At 41.4% G+C, this 14,419-nt stretch overlaps 1 protein-coding gene across 1 annotated transcript in view; it reads right to left on the bottom strand.

The window, feature by feature from the left end:
- Positions 1–7,108: 7,108 nt before the first annotated feature.
- Positions 7,109–14,419, bottom strand: part of RGMA (repulsive guidance molecule BMP co-receptor a) — a 170,973-nt gene continuing 163,662 nt past the window's right edge. The window contains exon 6 of the mRNA XM_044660136.1: positions 7,109–10,064. Coding sequence (XP_044516071.1) covers positions 9,366–10,064 — 699 coding nt within the window. The 3' untranslated portion in view covers positions 7,109–9,365. The remainder of the gene's footprint in view (positions 10,065–14,419) is intronic.

Raw genomic sequence — 14,419 nt, 5'->3', positions numbered from 1 at the left:
TTTGTTTCGTCACATATCTTTGGATCATTGCTAAAGAGACTTTTCATGGCAAGCCACTAAATTTGGTGAATCCTATCTAATAAAGCATTCCCATCCTGGGAGGACAGCCTGGGGATAATCTTGGTGGGGGATCAGTACGGGGGTTTGTAGAGTTTTCATAAGTTTCCGAAGATTGGGAAATGGTGGTCAGTCTTGGTAAAATAACTGGAAACTCCAGTTTGGTGTTGGTTTTTTTGGGTCCTATTGACCATGTAACAGGAAACAGATTCTTGTCGCATCTAGACAAAAATATCAGAAAACACTTGTGCTTGCTTTGTATATGAATACATCTTTGGTTTCCAGTACCACTAGATTGGATGCTGTCAGTAACAATGAGAGTCAGCCTGGGGAATGGGACAAATATTAAGGTATTGAGGACCTGGCAGAAGAAGGGGTCAGAGCAGGGCTTTTCAAAGGCAGAGTTGTGAGATCATTGAAGTCTGTCTCCTGTTTCCAAGAACCCCCTCTCTTCGGCAGCTTTCCACATCTTTACCCCTTTCCTGGCCCTCCCCTCAATTCCTTTTTAGTATTTTATTCCTTGGACATATGGTTCAATGGAAAGGGGTCGAATCCTTGCTTTGCCATTTACTACCTGTGTGACTAGTTTCCTTACTGATAAAATGTGTGAATTGGTCTAGATGACCTCTAAGATCCTTTTCAACTCTAAATCTCTTATCCTATTGCCTTCATTCTACTTTAACTGACTTCGGGACCTCTTTTCCATTAGCCCACACACTTTAGTTCCGGAGGCAACTCTCTTCTCTTTCTTCTAAACAAAATTTAGACGATTAGTTTATTTCTCTTAGGACCAGGTCTTTTTGACAATGGGTAATAATATTCACCAGATATCCTTATCTCTACTAAAACATTAACTGCTTTGTTAACTAGTTGTTTTCCTTGACTACTATAATGCTTGTTACTTTACTAGATCCTGTTATATCCCTGTCGATAATCCGTCCATTAATGCTAAGCACAACCTTTTCAGATATTTGCAGTTTTCATTAAAAAGTGCTTAAGGAGTGATCCAAAGCTATTGATTTTAGTTATTTGGATGGAAGGGTGAGTCCAAGACGTTTTGGTTGGGAGGACTTTTCAGTACCCCCCAAAATCATATCATATGTCTTCTTTCTCCTAAAACTGGCCCTAAGTGTTCACAAAAGACAGACAGACAGACACACACACACACACTCACACACACACACACACTCACACATACACACACACACAAAACACAAATAAGTATATCAGAGAACAGTCAAAGAGTGAAGCTTTGATTTTTAATCTTATTCTCCAGGATCTCCCTACGTGACCTTTGTTGTGAAGCCTTGATAACGAGGATACAGTTTACATCCTTTGGAAGGGGAGGAATTTACCCCTATGGAAGGAAATGGTTTGTTTTCCTGTCCCATTCCCATCACCTTGCTCTCCAGGAAAAAGCAGAAAGACTGGAGTCAGTCTCTTGTGGAGACAGACCAGAGCTTGCCTTATTGGAAGACAAATTTGGCCCCTTTCCATTTTGTGCTAGCCACCTGCTTGCTTGTTTGATTGGTAGGGAAGCCTGGATCCCATCACCTGCAATGATCAGGAAACTTGCTTGGTTTAAAATGGGAAGAAAACTGATTATTACTTAAAGGATAATGGGGTCCCTATGTGCTTCCCAAGGTGTTAGTGGGGTGTGACAAAGAACAATTGGGACCAGATGCTCAGGGGTAGGTTGCTCACAGGAAATGATCACATTCCTAGAGCTGTGCCCTGTGGGGTCCCTGAAGTTTCAATTTGTAAGTGATTGCCTGAGAGTCTAAGAAGGCAGATCTGGAATGAGATGAACTATTTTCATGATACCAGGGCTCTAGGCTGAGCTTCAAAAGAGTGGAGCTTTCAGGGCTTATGCAATGTATATACAACAGAAATCCATTCCAGAGTAGGCTATCCACTTGGGTTGGAGCCATCTATTATTCCCTGAGTTGTGGGGCTGAAGGACTGTATCTCTTCTCTCTAGTTCTGGATACTCTCCATTCTCTTGGTTTTGTTCCCCTTCTATGATTAGTTCCTATGACGATCATAATTACAACCTTAACACTGATCTAAGATGTAACTCAATTATTCAAGTCAGCACTGGGGGAGGAGATGGGGTGGAGAGTGCCAAAGATAATCTAGAACCACTGAGCAATTTCCTTAAACAAAATTTGACTTCCCTTGGAATTCATTTTATGTAGATATATGCATGTAAAGATGCATATATACCTACCTATATGTATAGATAATTACATATATAATGAACATAACCAATGTGCATTATACTATATAGATCATGAAATCATAGATGATATAATTATTTAAATATTATTTGTATTTGTTAATATTAACAATTATAACCAAATAAATTATACATTACCCAGCAATCTTATTATAACTCACTCCTCAACATACTCGGATCAAGTGACATTGGCCTTCTTTACTGCTCAATGAGCAAGACCCTTCATCGAGCATCTCCTGGCACTCTCTGTGGCTGACCCCCAGGCCCTCCTCCACTCTAGTGACCTCCCTGGCTTCCTTTAAGGCCCAACTAAAATTCTACCACCTACAAGAAGCCTTCCAGAGCCTCTTTAAATTCCTGTGCCTTCCCTCTCTTATTTCCTATTTATCCTATACACAGTTTGCTTCATATATGTTTATTTGCACACTAACCTCCATTAGAGTATAAATTCCTTGAGGGCAGAGACTATCTTTCACCTCTTCTTATATCTCCAGAGCTTAGCATACTACCTAGCACAAAGTGGGCTGAGAAAATCAAATTCATGTTTTTTTGTAGTTGATTTTATTTTGTTTTACTACCCATCACATTTCTTATGTCTGAGTTAAGTTCATAAGTTCAGCTTTCCTGTAAATCTCTCATCTTGGAGTTAAGTTTAGAATTTCTGTTCTTGTGTCAAGGAAATTTGTTATCCTTGAAGGATGCAGGTAGATACCAGGGAGTCTAGTCTGTTACCTCTGCAACACTGATTCTCCTTAAAGAACATCTGGTCCGTGATCACTGTGACATTAACCACCCATGCAGGTGGATGCCACCAATGAGCTTTCCATCACTATAAGATGGAAAGGGGAATGGCTACTATCCCCAAATTCCCAATTTCCATCTAATCCAGTGATTCCCAAAGTGGGTGCCACCGCCCCCTGGTGGGTGCTGCAGCGATCCAGGAAAGCGGTGATGGCCACAGGTGCATTTGGGGGCGGTGAATAACTGTAAGGGGGTGGTGATAGTATGTGACAGGGGGTGCTAAGTAATATTTTTTCTGGAAAGGGAGCGGTAGGCCAAAAAAGTTTGGGAACCACAGATCTAATTATATTGTTCCCCATGCTTATGATGCTTCTGACTTTGTAACCATTTGTATTTTTTCCCCCATCTATAATGCTGCCTTCTAGTTTTGGGGGGAATACCTATCCTTTTGTCCACAAATATAGGCAGCCCTCATTTGGCTTGCTGAGGATCTAAAGACCCTTTTTTTAGCCTTATCAATAAATTGAACATACTCAGAACTTTGTGCCTCATTTCACCTTAGTTTCAACTGCAACAAGATGCTTAATAAATGCTAATTTAAATTATACTTTGCTAAATATTTTAGTTCAGAGATTAATATTCATATTAATTTACACAGCCAGGGAAAACAACCCAGAAACCTCTTGAGCGGGGGAAGGTGGGGAGAATCATCCTGGAATAAGAATTTGGAAGAACTTTTGAAAGTACAGAACCTAACAGTCTCGGATTCAATTTCTTGGGTCTGTTCTTTACTAGTCTGGATGGCTTTGGGAAAATCATTACAACTTTCAGAGTTGGAAGTTTTTAGCTCTAAAATGAGGGAACTGAAACAATTGACTCCCAGCATCCTCTGTAGTGCTTTGATGCCATGACATATTTGTTGATGGAATACAAAATACTTTGTGAGGCACCTTGATCATGATGCAACATAATTGAGATTCTCTGGAATCCATTACTTGAGAGAAAAAATTACACTCTCTCCTGATAATGGATTTTATACTTACCTTGTGTATTATTATCTTTTCAGTGAATCCAGTTCACATTAGATCCTTGTGAATTGGCATTAAACCTCAAACCTCATCCTTAACACAATTGCTTCTTGCCATGTTGCCTTCATTGCTTTTGATGATCCTTTTTTAAGGATGCGAAAAATATCACTACTTATGCTGTTATGTTATCACACTTATGCTGATTCAGAAGGAAATGATCTATTCCTTAGCCTTGTTTCTACATTGAAAAACTAGTATGCAGTAAACCAGTATTAGAATCTGTTTATATAACCTAGGGATAGATTGGGGTGGTGGTGACATAAAATATTGAACAATAAGAATGTTAAATACACCTAATGAATGCCCAAGAAGAATGTAAAGTCTTTTGAGGCTGGGACTTTTTTCTTCTTTATATACTAAGAAATTGGCACTAAGGTCATTAATAGATGGTTTGGGGCAGTGGTTCCCAAACTTTTTTGGCCTACCTCCCCCTTTCCAGAAAAAATATTACTTAGCCCCTTGGAAATTAATTTTTAAAAAATTTTAATAGCAATTAATAGGAAAGATAAATGCACCTGTGGCCATCACCACCCTCCTGGATCGCTGCAGCACCCACCAGGGGGCGGTGGCACCCACTTTGGGAATCACTGGTTTGGGGATTGGACATGATTGGCAAAAAGCCTATATGGTGATGTCCATTTACCAAGTATTTGTTGAATTGAAATGAACAAGTATGTTATACGTTTCCATTTGTAGCTCAGTCTTCCTTTCGTGAATTTGTCTTCTCTGTCTTGCTCAGCTTTGGTAGAGAATGTTCAAATCTGTACTGTCTCAAAAAATTATTCAACTCTTCTCTGAAGTCCAAGTTTTCTCCTTTTTCTTCCCACCGAATTTTTTTTTATTAGTTAACAATGGTTTCTTAAAACAAAGTAGGGCATATTAGAAACTCATCTAAAGTTTCTATGAACCACAAACATTCCCTAGCAAAATGCCTATTTGTTTTAGGGAAATCTTTGACATGTTAAACAACCATGCTTCCAATAATATTTTTTCCTCTTCAAATTTTCATTGTCTTAGATTGGGTAAAGATTTTTCCATACAGTTTTCATAATAGAAATATTAATAACATTTATGCAGCTCTGCTCTCCTCTTAACTAATATGAAATAGATAATACCAGTTTTAATTATCCTTGTTTTAAGATAAGTGAACTGAGACTGCGAGTAAAGTTACTTGACCAGGGGCATTCAGTTAATATCAGAACTAGGAACCTAAAATAGATCTCTTTCCTTAATAAACCACATTGACTCTCAAAGCCCTATTGAATTATCAAGCAGTGGGGGCTCTCTGGTATATCTGTCCTTAACATCTTCAATTGTCTATGACCAAACATTTGAAATTACTTTAAAAAATTCTTTAGTTTTAGCTATTTCTGAAAGCATCTCATTCAACATTTATTAAGCACCTACTATGTGCAAGGCAAAGGCCATGAGGCTTCAAAGGCAAAAAATAAACAACCATTGCCCTCAAGTAATTTCCGTTCTATTTAATATCTTCATGCCAACTCATCTGCAAAAACTTCAAGTGGAAGAACCTCATAGTTTCCTGAAATGTAAAAGGGGTTTGATAACATCACCCATTTTACAAAGTTGAATAGGAAAGCACTTTGTAAACCTAAAGGTGGTATAGGAATTTTTTTGTGTGGTTTGCTCATAAAACAAAGGTTTGTGATTCTTTGAAATTGTCTTCAAAAGTCTTAGACTGAGCATCCGTTTTGGATATTTCTGCAATGATTTTGTTAAGAATTGTTTCTATTTCCATAAAAGGTGTCTTGGTCTAGCTAGCTAATGCCTGCAGCCTCTTAGCTAACTCTTCTTCCAAGTTTTCCACTGTGCCCTTGGTACTCTTTTACCACCTTTCCCCCCTCATCCAGTTGTTTAATGGGTTTGGTCCCTGATGCTTTCCTAGTCTGACCCTAATGCTTACTTGTAAACCATGGCAAGATATAACCTCTTTTTTACTCGATGGCCTCATCTGTAAAATGGAGTGGTTTGGACTCATTGGCCTTAAAGGTTCCTTCCAGTTCTGAATCTCTGATCCTGTGACCTTTTTTCAAACAAGAGTAGATAGTAAAATGTTGTCCCACAGAATTTGTTGGCCTAAAATACATAATTAAAGGGGGAAAACCCCTTAAGAAAAGGCTAATTGGATGGAGAAATCAAGCAGCCAGAGTATAGTATATTCTGGGTATAGTAGAAGCAGTACTGGATGTGAGAGTCATCAGAACTGTGTTCTAGTCTCATCTCTGCCATGAAGAGTCTGCAATTTTTGACAAGTAGCTATACCTAGTTTCTTCCTTTAAAGAGTATGTGTGCGGGGTGGGGGGAGAGGGGGATGAGAAATGGAGAGGGTTGGATTAGATGACCTCTTAGGTCTCTTCCACAGCATTCTTTGACTTTCATCATTCAGCTCATGAGCCAATACCAAATCCTCTAGCAATGTAACACTGGGAAGATCAGATTAATTTTGAACTTTATTCCATTGTTTCCCTTTATCCCCAGTCTTCCCTTCTCTGCTTTACTTTAAAATGTGTCAGGTGGTTTTTTCCTTGAATTTTGAGAATATTCGTCTCTTTTCTATTTCCATTTTTTTTCGTGAGGACTAAATGTGATACTTACTGTATGGAAAGTACTCTGTCACCACAAAGCATCGCATTATTATTATTATTCTTCTTCAGAAGACCACCAAGGGGATAACTCTCTTCTAGTTTTCTCTTATCACTAGAAGTCTCACACTGGCTGTTTTCAAGAAAATAAATAATTTTCAAGGAAGCTAAAATCAGCATATTAGGACTTTGTGTCTGGCTTGTTAAAGCAAGCATCCCTGGCTCCTTCCTCACATATACACATGCATTCTGCACATATGTGTTTAAGTATACATAAGGAGACATGTATAATTTTTTTCCCTAGATAGGAAATTAAGTTGGCCTCTAAGAGGAAGGTGCTGTAAAATGTTAACTCCCCCCCCAAAAGAAGACAAATAAAAAAGGAACAACCAAACTTAACTTTACTTGCATTATCTCATCAATAAATAATTTACAGTATGTACATGCGGTGACACTCCACATAGGTTTTACACACATGGATATGGTGAGGTTTCTTCACCTTTAAGCAGAACTTGATCAAACACAACCAAAATAAAGTGCTTCACTTTTTTACTCCCAACAGGGTATTCTTACAATGAGCAGTCAGGGGTGCCCCTTCCTGCTACGCTTCGTGGCTTTGGCAGAGAGAACTAAACTTCTTGGAGATAAGCAAGTCCTTGCTGCCAGGAAGGTCCTGGACCCACTGAGCCGGGGCAGGGGGGGTCCTAACGGGAACGGCCTCTCCGCGAGGCCCTAGGTAGCTCCCTTGGCAATGCTTGTTGGCTGAGAGAAAGAAAGTCCTTCTGGGGAGTGTTTTGTGGGATGGGGCTGGGGAGGGGTAAGGAGCCCCAGATCTGTTCAGGCTCTCAAAGGCTGGACTTTCACACACAGACTTTCAAGGGTCACCTCTCTACAGGGAGGAAAATTCTCATGTCCTTTCTATAAAACATCACGGGGGGATGGCTGTTAAGTTCACGCTCACTTGGGTATCAGGAGGTTTTTCTCCTCTTCTCACTCACTGTAGTCAGTGGTGGAGGGCCAGCCAGGGAGACATTCTTCCCCCCCAAATCCCCTAAGGGCCCTGTGCTGGGGGACGAGGAAGGGAGCTGCCCCTCCAGCGGATGTCTCATCTGCCCTCCTGAGGTCCACAGCTCAGTGGCAGCAGGACAGGGAAATGGAGGAAAGGCTGCCGTTTCACAGAGGGAGGCAAAGAATGCTTTTCTGAGGCCAGGAAACCAGAGGTGAATGGGGCAGGCCAGCTGGCCCCATCCACCCCGGGGTCTCCACGGCTTGCCCTGTTGGCTATATTACTTTTCTGCATTTCCCTCGTGAGTCACCCTCGCCGTCACCACCCCAGGAAGGGACTGAAGTAGTAAACACATTTTTTTTTTTCCGTTTAAACATTTAAAACCAATTCTATCTCTTCATATGTACAATCACACTGGGGGAGAGAACAAAGAACACGTTAATGGAAAGGATTCTGTATACGGAGACAATATAAGTTACATCCTAGAACACAAGTCGTGCCTCTCTGCTGTTTGCAAACGGAGTTCCCTCCTCTGTAGGACACTCTGGGGAGCTGTGCTGGAGCAGGCGACGGGCAGTCGCTCAGGAGCACCCGTGGGGAGCTAGGGGAAGCCGGAGGGGTACAAGTACTCGATTCTTCAGGCTCCTAGCGTTACCCTGCAAACCCACGGGCAGAGAGGGAACTACAGGAAAAGCCTTTTGGCGATGGCGAGGATGCCCCACTGCAGAGAGCACCCCACACTCTGGTGAGACAAAGAGCAAAACGAAAGCTGAGGAGGGTCTACTCTATGGTTAGGTGCCAGCTGGGCTTCCTCAAGCCCAACTCTTCTCCTCCTCAGAGCCGGCTCCCCTGCAGGGCATTAGAGAATTCACGGGGAAAGGAAACTATCATTAGTGGAAGCCCTCTGAGTTTTCTACCTGTGTTTTTGTGTGAGGGGATTGCCGGGGATGCATCAGCGTGATCGCGAGGTTCTGTGTGCGTGTGTGCTTCCGAGGGTCAGCAGAAACCCGTGTGTGACGGGGCATCTCTGTCCACTAGTTCAGTGCATTTTACATGTGCGTGTTTGGGCACGCACCTGGCTGTTGTGTGTGTGTGAGAGAGATCTGAGAAAAAGGAGTCTAGAGTTCCACGAGGCACACAGTGCAGGGCGTTTTACGGTTTGCACATTCATACGACAGGGATGAGGATGGGGATAGGGATGGGGAGAAGTCTGGGCATTAGAGGATCTTTTCACCCCCACTGATGAAATGGCCAGGCGGCAGCAGCTACCCAATATTCAAACACAATGCTACTTTCACAAATGCCAACATCACGGTCACTACAGCCTTTGTGGCACTACTAAGAGAGCAGTAACTAGGGGGTGGGCACGGACACCCCCTTACCCTCGCCAGCAAAGGAAGCAAAAATCTGTCTCCGTGAGGTAACAGTCTTTCACCAACCTGCCTGCTGGGTCGGTACGATCCCGTCTCTTCTCTTTGGAAAGAGAAGAAGGGTGACAGAGATGTGAGAAGAACGCTTTTGCTCCCTGGGGGATTCTGACCAGGTCAAAAAAAGACAGGTGTTCCCAAGGAAGAGGCCTGCCCTCTCCTCCCACTCTAAAGTCCATTTCCTCTAGGGTGCACAACAAACACCTACGAGAACACCGAGACCAAACACCACACCGGGGTGGCAAGGAAAAGGAGGAATAGCTGGCACTGGCCCGAGGGGGCTGCATTGCCGGGCAAGTCCCATGTCCTTTCATAGAGGTGCAACTTGTCCTTATTGGAATGCAGCATCTTGACATCCTCAAAGGCGTAGTAAGCAGCGAGTGTGAAGTTCACATCCCCTGTGGTCAACAGATCAAACACACAGGCCTGGAAGTAGAGGTCCTCCACTGGAAGCTTCTCCTTGCACCTGGCTGTGGCCGTCTCGTAAGTAAAGACCTCTGGGGAGGAAACAGGAGTGTTGGGCCCCTTTTTCCGAGGTCCCCAGCTCTCTGTGGCATGGAAAGACTGGAAGTCAATCTGCTCATTGAGGGGACAACCCCGGAGGCAGAGGTAGAGGCCCTGGTTGTCCCTGTCCTCTACTGCATTTACTACTTCTTCTGGCATGCGCACAGCAAAAGTCAGGTATCGGCCCACTTGCCTCACAATGATGGTGGTGCCGATGTACTTGGCCTGGATCTCTACATGCTGGCCAGACACCTTCTCGGTGATCTTCAGGCTGTTGGCCCCGTGTTTGTCACCACCGTTCTTGGAGCCATCAGCAAAAGCTGCTGGGAGCTCATCCATTTCTGCCTGGTATACCTTCTGTTCCACACACTCCTGGAAATTCTTGAATATGATGGTTAGCTGGTGGGGAGAAAACAAAAGAGAAAAATGGTTAGGACCCAAATTTCAGCACTACTCATTTCAGACTGAGCTTGGTTGGCCTGCAAAAAGAAGCAAGGAATTAGGACTATTTAATTTAGAGAAGAAATATCAGAAAAGATTATCAATGTCTTCATGAATAAAAAATAAACAGCCGGGGGCAAGCTGGGTAGCTCAGTGGATTGAGAGCCAGGCCTAGAGACGGGAGGTCCTAGGTTCAAATCTGGCCTCAGACACTTCCCAGCTGTGTGACCCTGGGCAAATCACTTGACCCCCATTGCCTACCCTTACCACTCTTCTGCCTTGGAGCCAATACACAGTATTGACTCCAAGACGGAAGGTAAGGGTTTAAAAAAAAATAACCAGCCAACTCTTAAGTATGTCAAGTAGAGAACTAAGTAATATAGGGTTGGAGATTTGACAAAAGTAATTTTTTGACACTAAGGGCTGTTAGATTTTTCTCTATTCAATCTTACACCAAGGACAGGTTCTTGTATATTTGGAGGGCTAGAAATGGGATCTGGAGGTGGAAGAATAATTATATAAAATATTAGGCTCTTTTACAGCTTTGAGATTATGTGATAATAATTATCATCACTGTCTAATAATAATTATCATCACTGTCAACCTAGATTGAGTTCTCTTCCTTGATGATGTAGGCATCAAATTGGCTCACATAAAACCCTCACATGCACATGTGACATGCCTTCCCATCGGGGCACTTTGAAACCTTTTCCCCAACAGCTGAAATTTCATTTAAACCAGAAAAGGTTAACATCTAAATCCATGAAACATTCCATATTTTTCTACCTCTTTCTTTTGAAAACTTTGCCCCTTCTGCTGTACCGATCATATTCTTTTATTATTATTATTATTATTATTTATTCTTTAGTGGTTTTATTTTTCTTATGTTACCATAAGTTCCTTGAAAACAGGGGTCATATCTTATTCATTTCTATATTCCCATTAGAATCCATTATCTTGTAAATACTGGGTGTTTAATAAATAAATATGTTTCACTGAATCATATGATAGAGGTAGGTGTTCACCCTAAATGCTACCTGCTTCTCCTCTCTCTTTACAAGTTGGCAACATTTCCAAAGCATGGTCCCGGGCTCTTAATGGGAATGCTAAGTGGTATCATCACTCATCTGCAATGTAGGATGGGCCAAAAGGAAACATCTGACCCCCTGACAGATTTTGTGGTCTCTCCAGGTGGGAATCTAATTTCCAATGGTTCTATGGTAGTTAGAGGCTATTCCTCTGATTAAAATGTTTTTCTCAAGATTCTATCTCTATGCTAACAAGTAAAGTTTCTTGAGGGTAGGACCACAGTTTCTTTGTTTTTCCAGTAACCTTAACACTGGCCAAATGCCTCAAACACTATGGCCACTTTAGCAAAAACTAGTAATAATGAGATAGTAAATAAGCTCACAATGGCCATTCTCAAGGTAGCTATTGATATCCTTTTCTAGCCTACAGTTCTGCCAATGGACCAGCATATTAAAATTAGCTATTATTTGCCTATTATAGTTAAATGGGCTTTGGTAGTGGATAGCTCCTGCTGTTTATGTTTTTTGCTCGAGTAATTTCTTAATTCTGTAGGTTAAAGCTCAACAGAATCTGCCACTCTGGGGATCTGGAAGTTGCAAAGGACATTTAGGACAAAAGTGCCTTGTTTCTAACTTGACAAGGTGCTACCAGAAGGAATAGAGACAGATTGCAGGAGGAGAATATGGTTATGGGTAGGCTATGTGATTCGGGTTATTTGATTCAGAGCTGAACCTTTAAATGTCTTGGCTAATTTCACATCACTTGGGAAATGCCACCCTAAAGAAAAAGAATATTTCTCTCCCACTGCCCTCACTCTTTGGTAGTGGGCAGAATTTGGGGCACAAATAACAACAGAATTGTGAATCTTAATCTATCTTATTTAAAATAATGTGGTTACTCTTGGTTCCAGGTACCCTCCATGTGAGGACAACTAGATCACAGTACTCTGAAGAAGAGAAAGGCAAAAAGAGGTGCCTTTTCTCTTTATCTCTATCTGAGAATCTTTATTCTCCTTTAGAGCAGAGATAAAATCCCACCTCCTTTATGAACCCTAATACCCATTCCCCTAACTGTTAATGGTTCTCCTACAAGTTGTTTCCTTGCCAAGTAGTTTGTATACTCAATGCCAGGGCAGAGTTTTACTTTTTGTATTTATATCAACATCTAGTAATGCCTTAAACATAAGAGACACTTAATATCTATTTCTTGAATTGAACAATCTAAGCTTTGCTCTACAAAGGGGAAATGCATTGGTTAGGATCAATAGAAATTAGGGCTGGGTATTTGGGAGTTCTTGGGAAACTGGGCACTTTCCTCTAAAGTACTTCCTACATTCAACTGCTTTACCTTCTCCCACTGTCAGTTCCATAGGCTGGCAGTTACTTTCTAGAAGCTCTTCCTCCCTCTTGGTCTCAAACCATCCATAAGTCTTTGCTATAGAAGTTCTATCGAATGGAAGCTGCTTAGCCCGAGCCTCTCTGAAAGTCCGGGAAAGCAGAAAGTCTAGCAAAAATAAAATTGAGCCCCAAAGATCAAGAGCTGAGGAAGGGAGTCTTAAACAAAAATCTTAAACAAAGACTTAAAAATAAAGTCTTAAATTAAAAAAAAGTACCTGCAAGTAATGTTTAATTCTACTGATCTAATTGTGGAGTGTGAGATTTACTTTCAATTTACAATGTGCAGCCCCAGATTCTTTTATACTGTGGTAAATAAAGCTTAGTTTTCCTTTAAGACTTGTGCTGGATAATGGGGATCAGAGAAGGGGTACCAATGGGAAGAAAGCTAAGTTGGGAAGTTACAAACTTCAGGGTATGATTTCTGAAGGGAAATCTACCCTCTGAGGCTGTGGGATGTGCTAATAGAAAGTTAATCAAAGCGAGGGGGAACTGGGATGAGAGGAGTATATCTAAAGGGAAAAGATGGCACCCTTGAAATGATAAAAACTACAAAGTTAAGATGGCAAAGTTTGGTGCTGCTTCTCCATTCTTTGGCTAGTACATTTATTTCCAATATCTCCATATAAACTATTTGGGAAGCAGAGCTGTATTTCTTGCTTCTCTTCTTTTTACCTCCTTTCAACCTTTCTTCTCCACATGGCTAATAGGTGGATGAACCATCTAGTAAAGTTCTATCTATGTGTGAAAATATGTGCAAATTGTTCCACCAAGAGGGTTAAAACCAGGAACAATCTCAAGTTGGGGAGAGAATGCCAATTGATAGTTGTCAGAGATTGTTTATTTGGGGGCAAAAGTAGGGAGGAGAGAATGAGGGAAAAGGGGAATAGAGATGAGTAGGAACCCAACTTGAAGGAACTCTGTCTTCCCTAACGTCTCAAACAAACTCCACAGTTTGTAGGGCCACACAGGCACTGAGGCTTTGGGGAGCCTACTCTCTAGGTCCCAGTGGGTTCTTTGGAAGAAACAGGAAAGGCTGGTTTAGACTCTAACCACCATCTCTCATGGAGACAGTCCTCTGGAAGGCTGACAAGCTCCCAAGATTTTTCTTAACACTAGTGCCAGGGAATGAACCACAAGTAACAGCACGAAGGGGGCTTGTTGAAAAGTAGGATTGAGTGCCAACAATGAGGACGAAAGAGAGGAAAAAGGGAAGAGAGAGAAGAGAAAAACCTTCCATAGACCTACCTACTGTCATTTGGAGCTGTTTCCAGAACTATCCTCCTCCCGAAGGAATCTCTTTATTCTATTTCTTTTCTGAATTGGCTGGCTCATGCTTATTTGAACTTGTTATTGCCCAGACACCAATTTATGTCAGAGATCTAGAAATGAATGGATGCTAGTTTCACTCTACTCTACCCTACCTACCAGTTTATCATTATGTGAGAGAGGAGATCAGGTATAAAATTTACCATTCCAGTGGTGTAGAGTGGTAAATTCTCATTCCAGTCATTTCTTAATTATCCTCATTAATGAAGGACATAAACAGCACCCAGAATAAAAAAAAATGAATAAGGGGGGGGAAGAACTGTCACTCCTATATACTTAGACCACCCAAAAGGTTGGCATACACATTCATATATGTTACATATATACCCATAAAAGAAGTAATATGGTATAATGCTTAAGAAGTGGGACCTGTGTCAGGTTATCTTAGCAAGACATCTGCCTCAAATTCTTATTAGCTATATGTCTAAGTCACTAGACTTTTAAATCAGTTTTCTCACCTATAACATGGGTATAATAATACTTTCACTATCTATATTGTAGAGTTATTGTAAAACAAGTACTTGGTATGTTAAAAGGGCTCTGAAAATATGAGATATTGTT

Source organism: Gracilinanus agilis, chromosome 2 (assembly GCF_016433145.1).
Source record: "Gracilinanus agilis isolate LMUSP501 chromosome 2, AgileGrace, whole genome shotgun sequence".
Classification (NCBI taxonomy): domain Eukaryota; kingdom Metazoa; phylum Chordata; class Mammalia; order Didelphimorphia; family Didelphidae; genus Gracilinanus; species Gracilinanus agilis.
The sequence above is the reverse complement of the archived record's forward strand: the minus strand, read 5'-3'. Positions and strand labels throughout refer to the sequence as shown.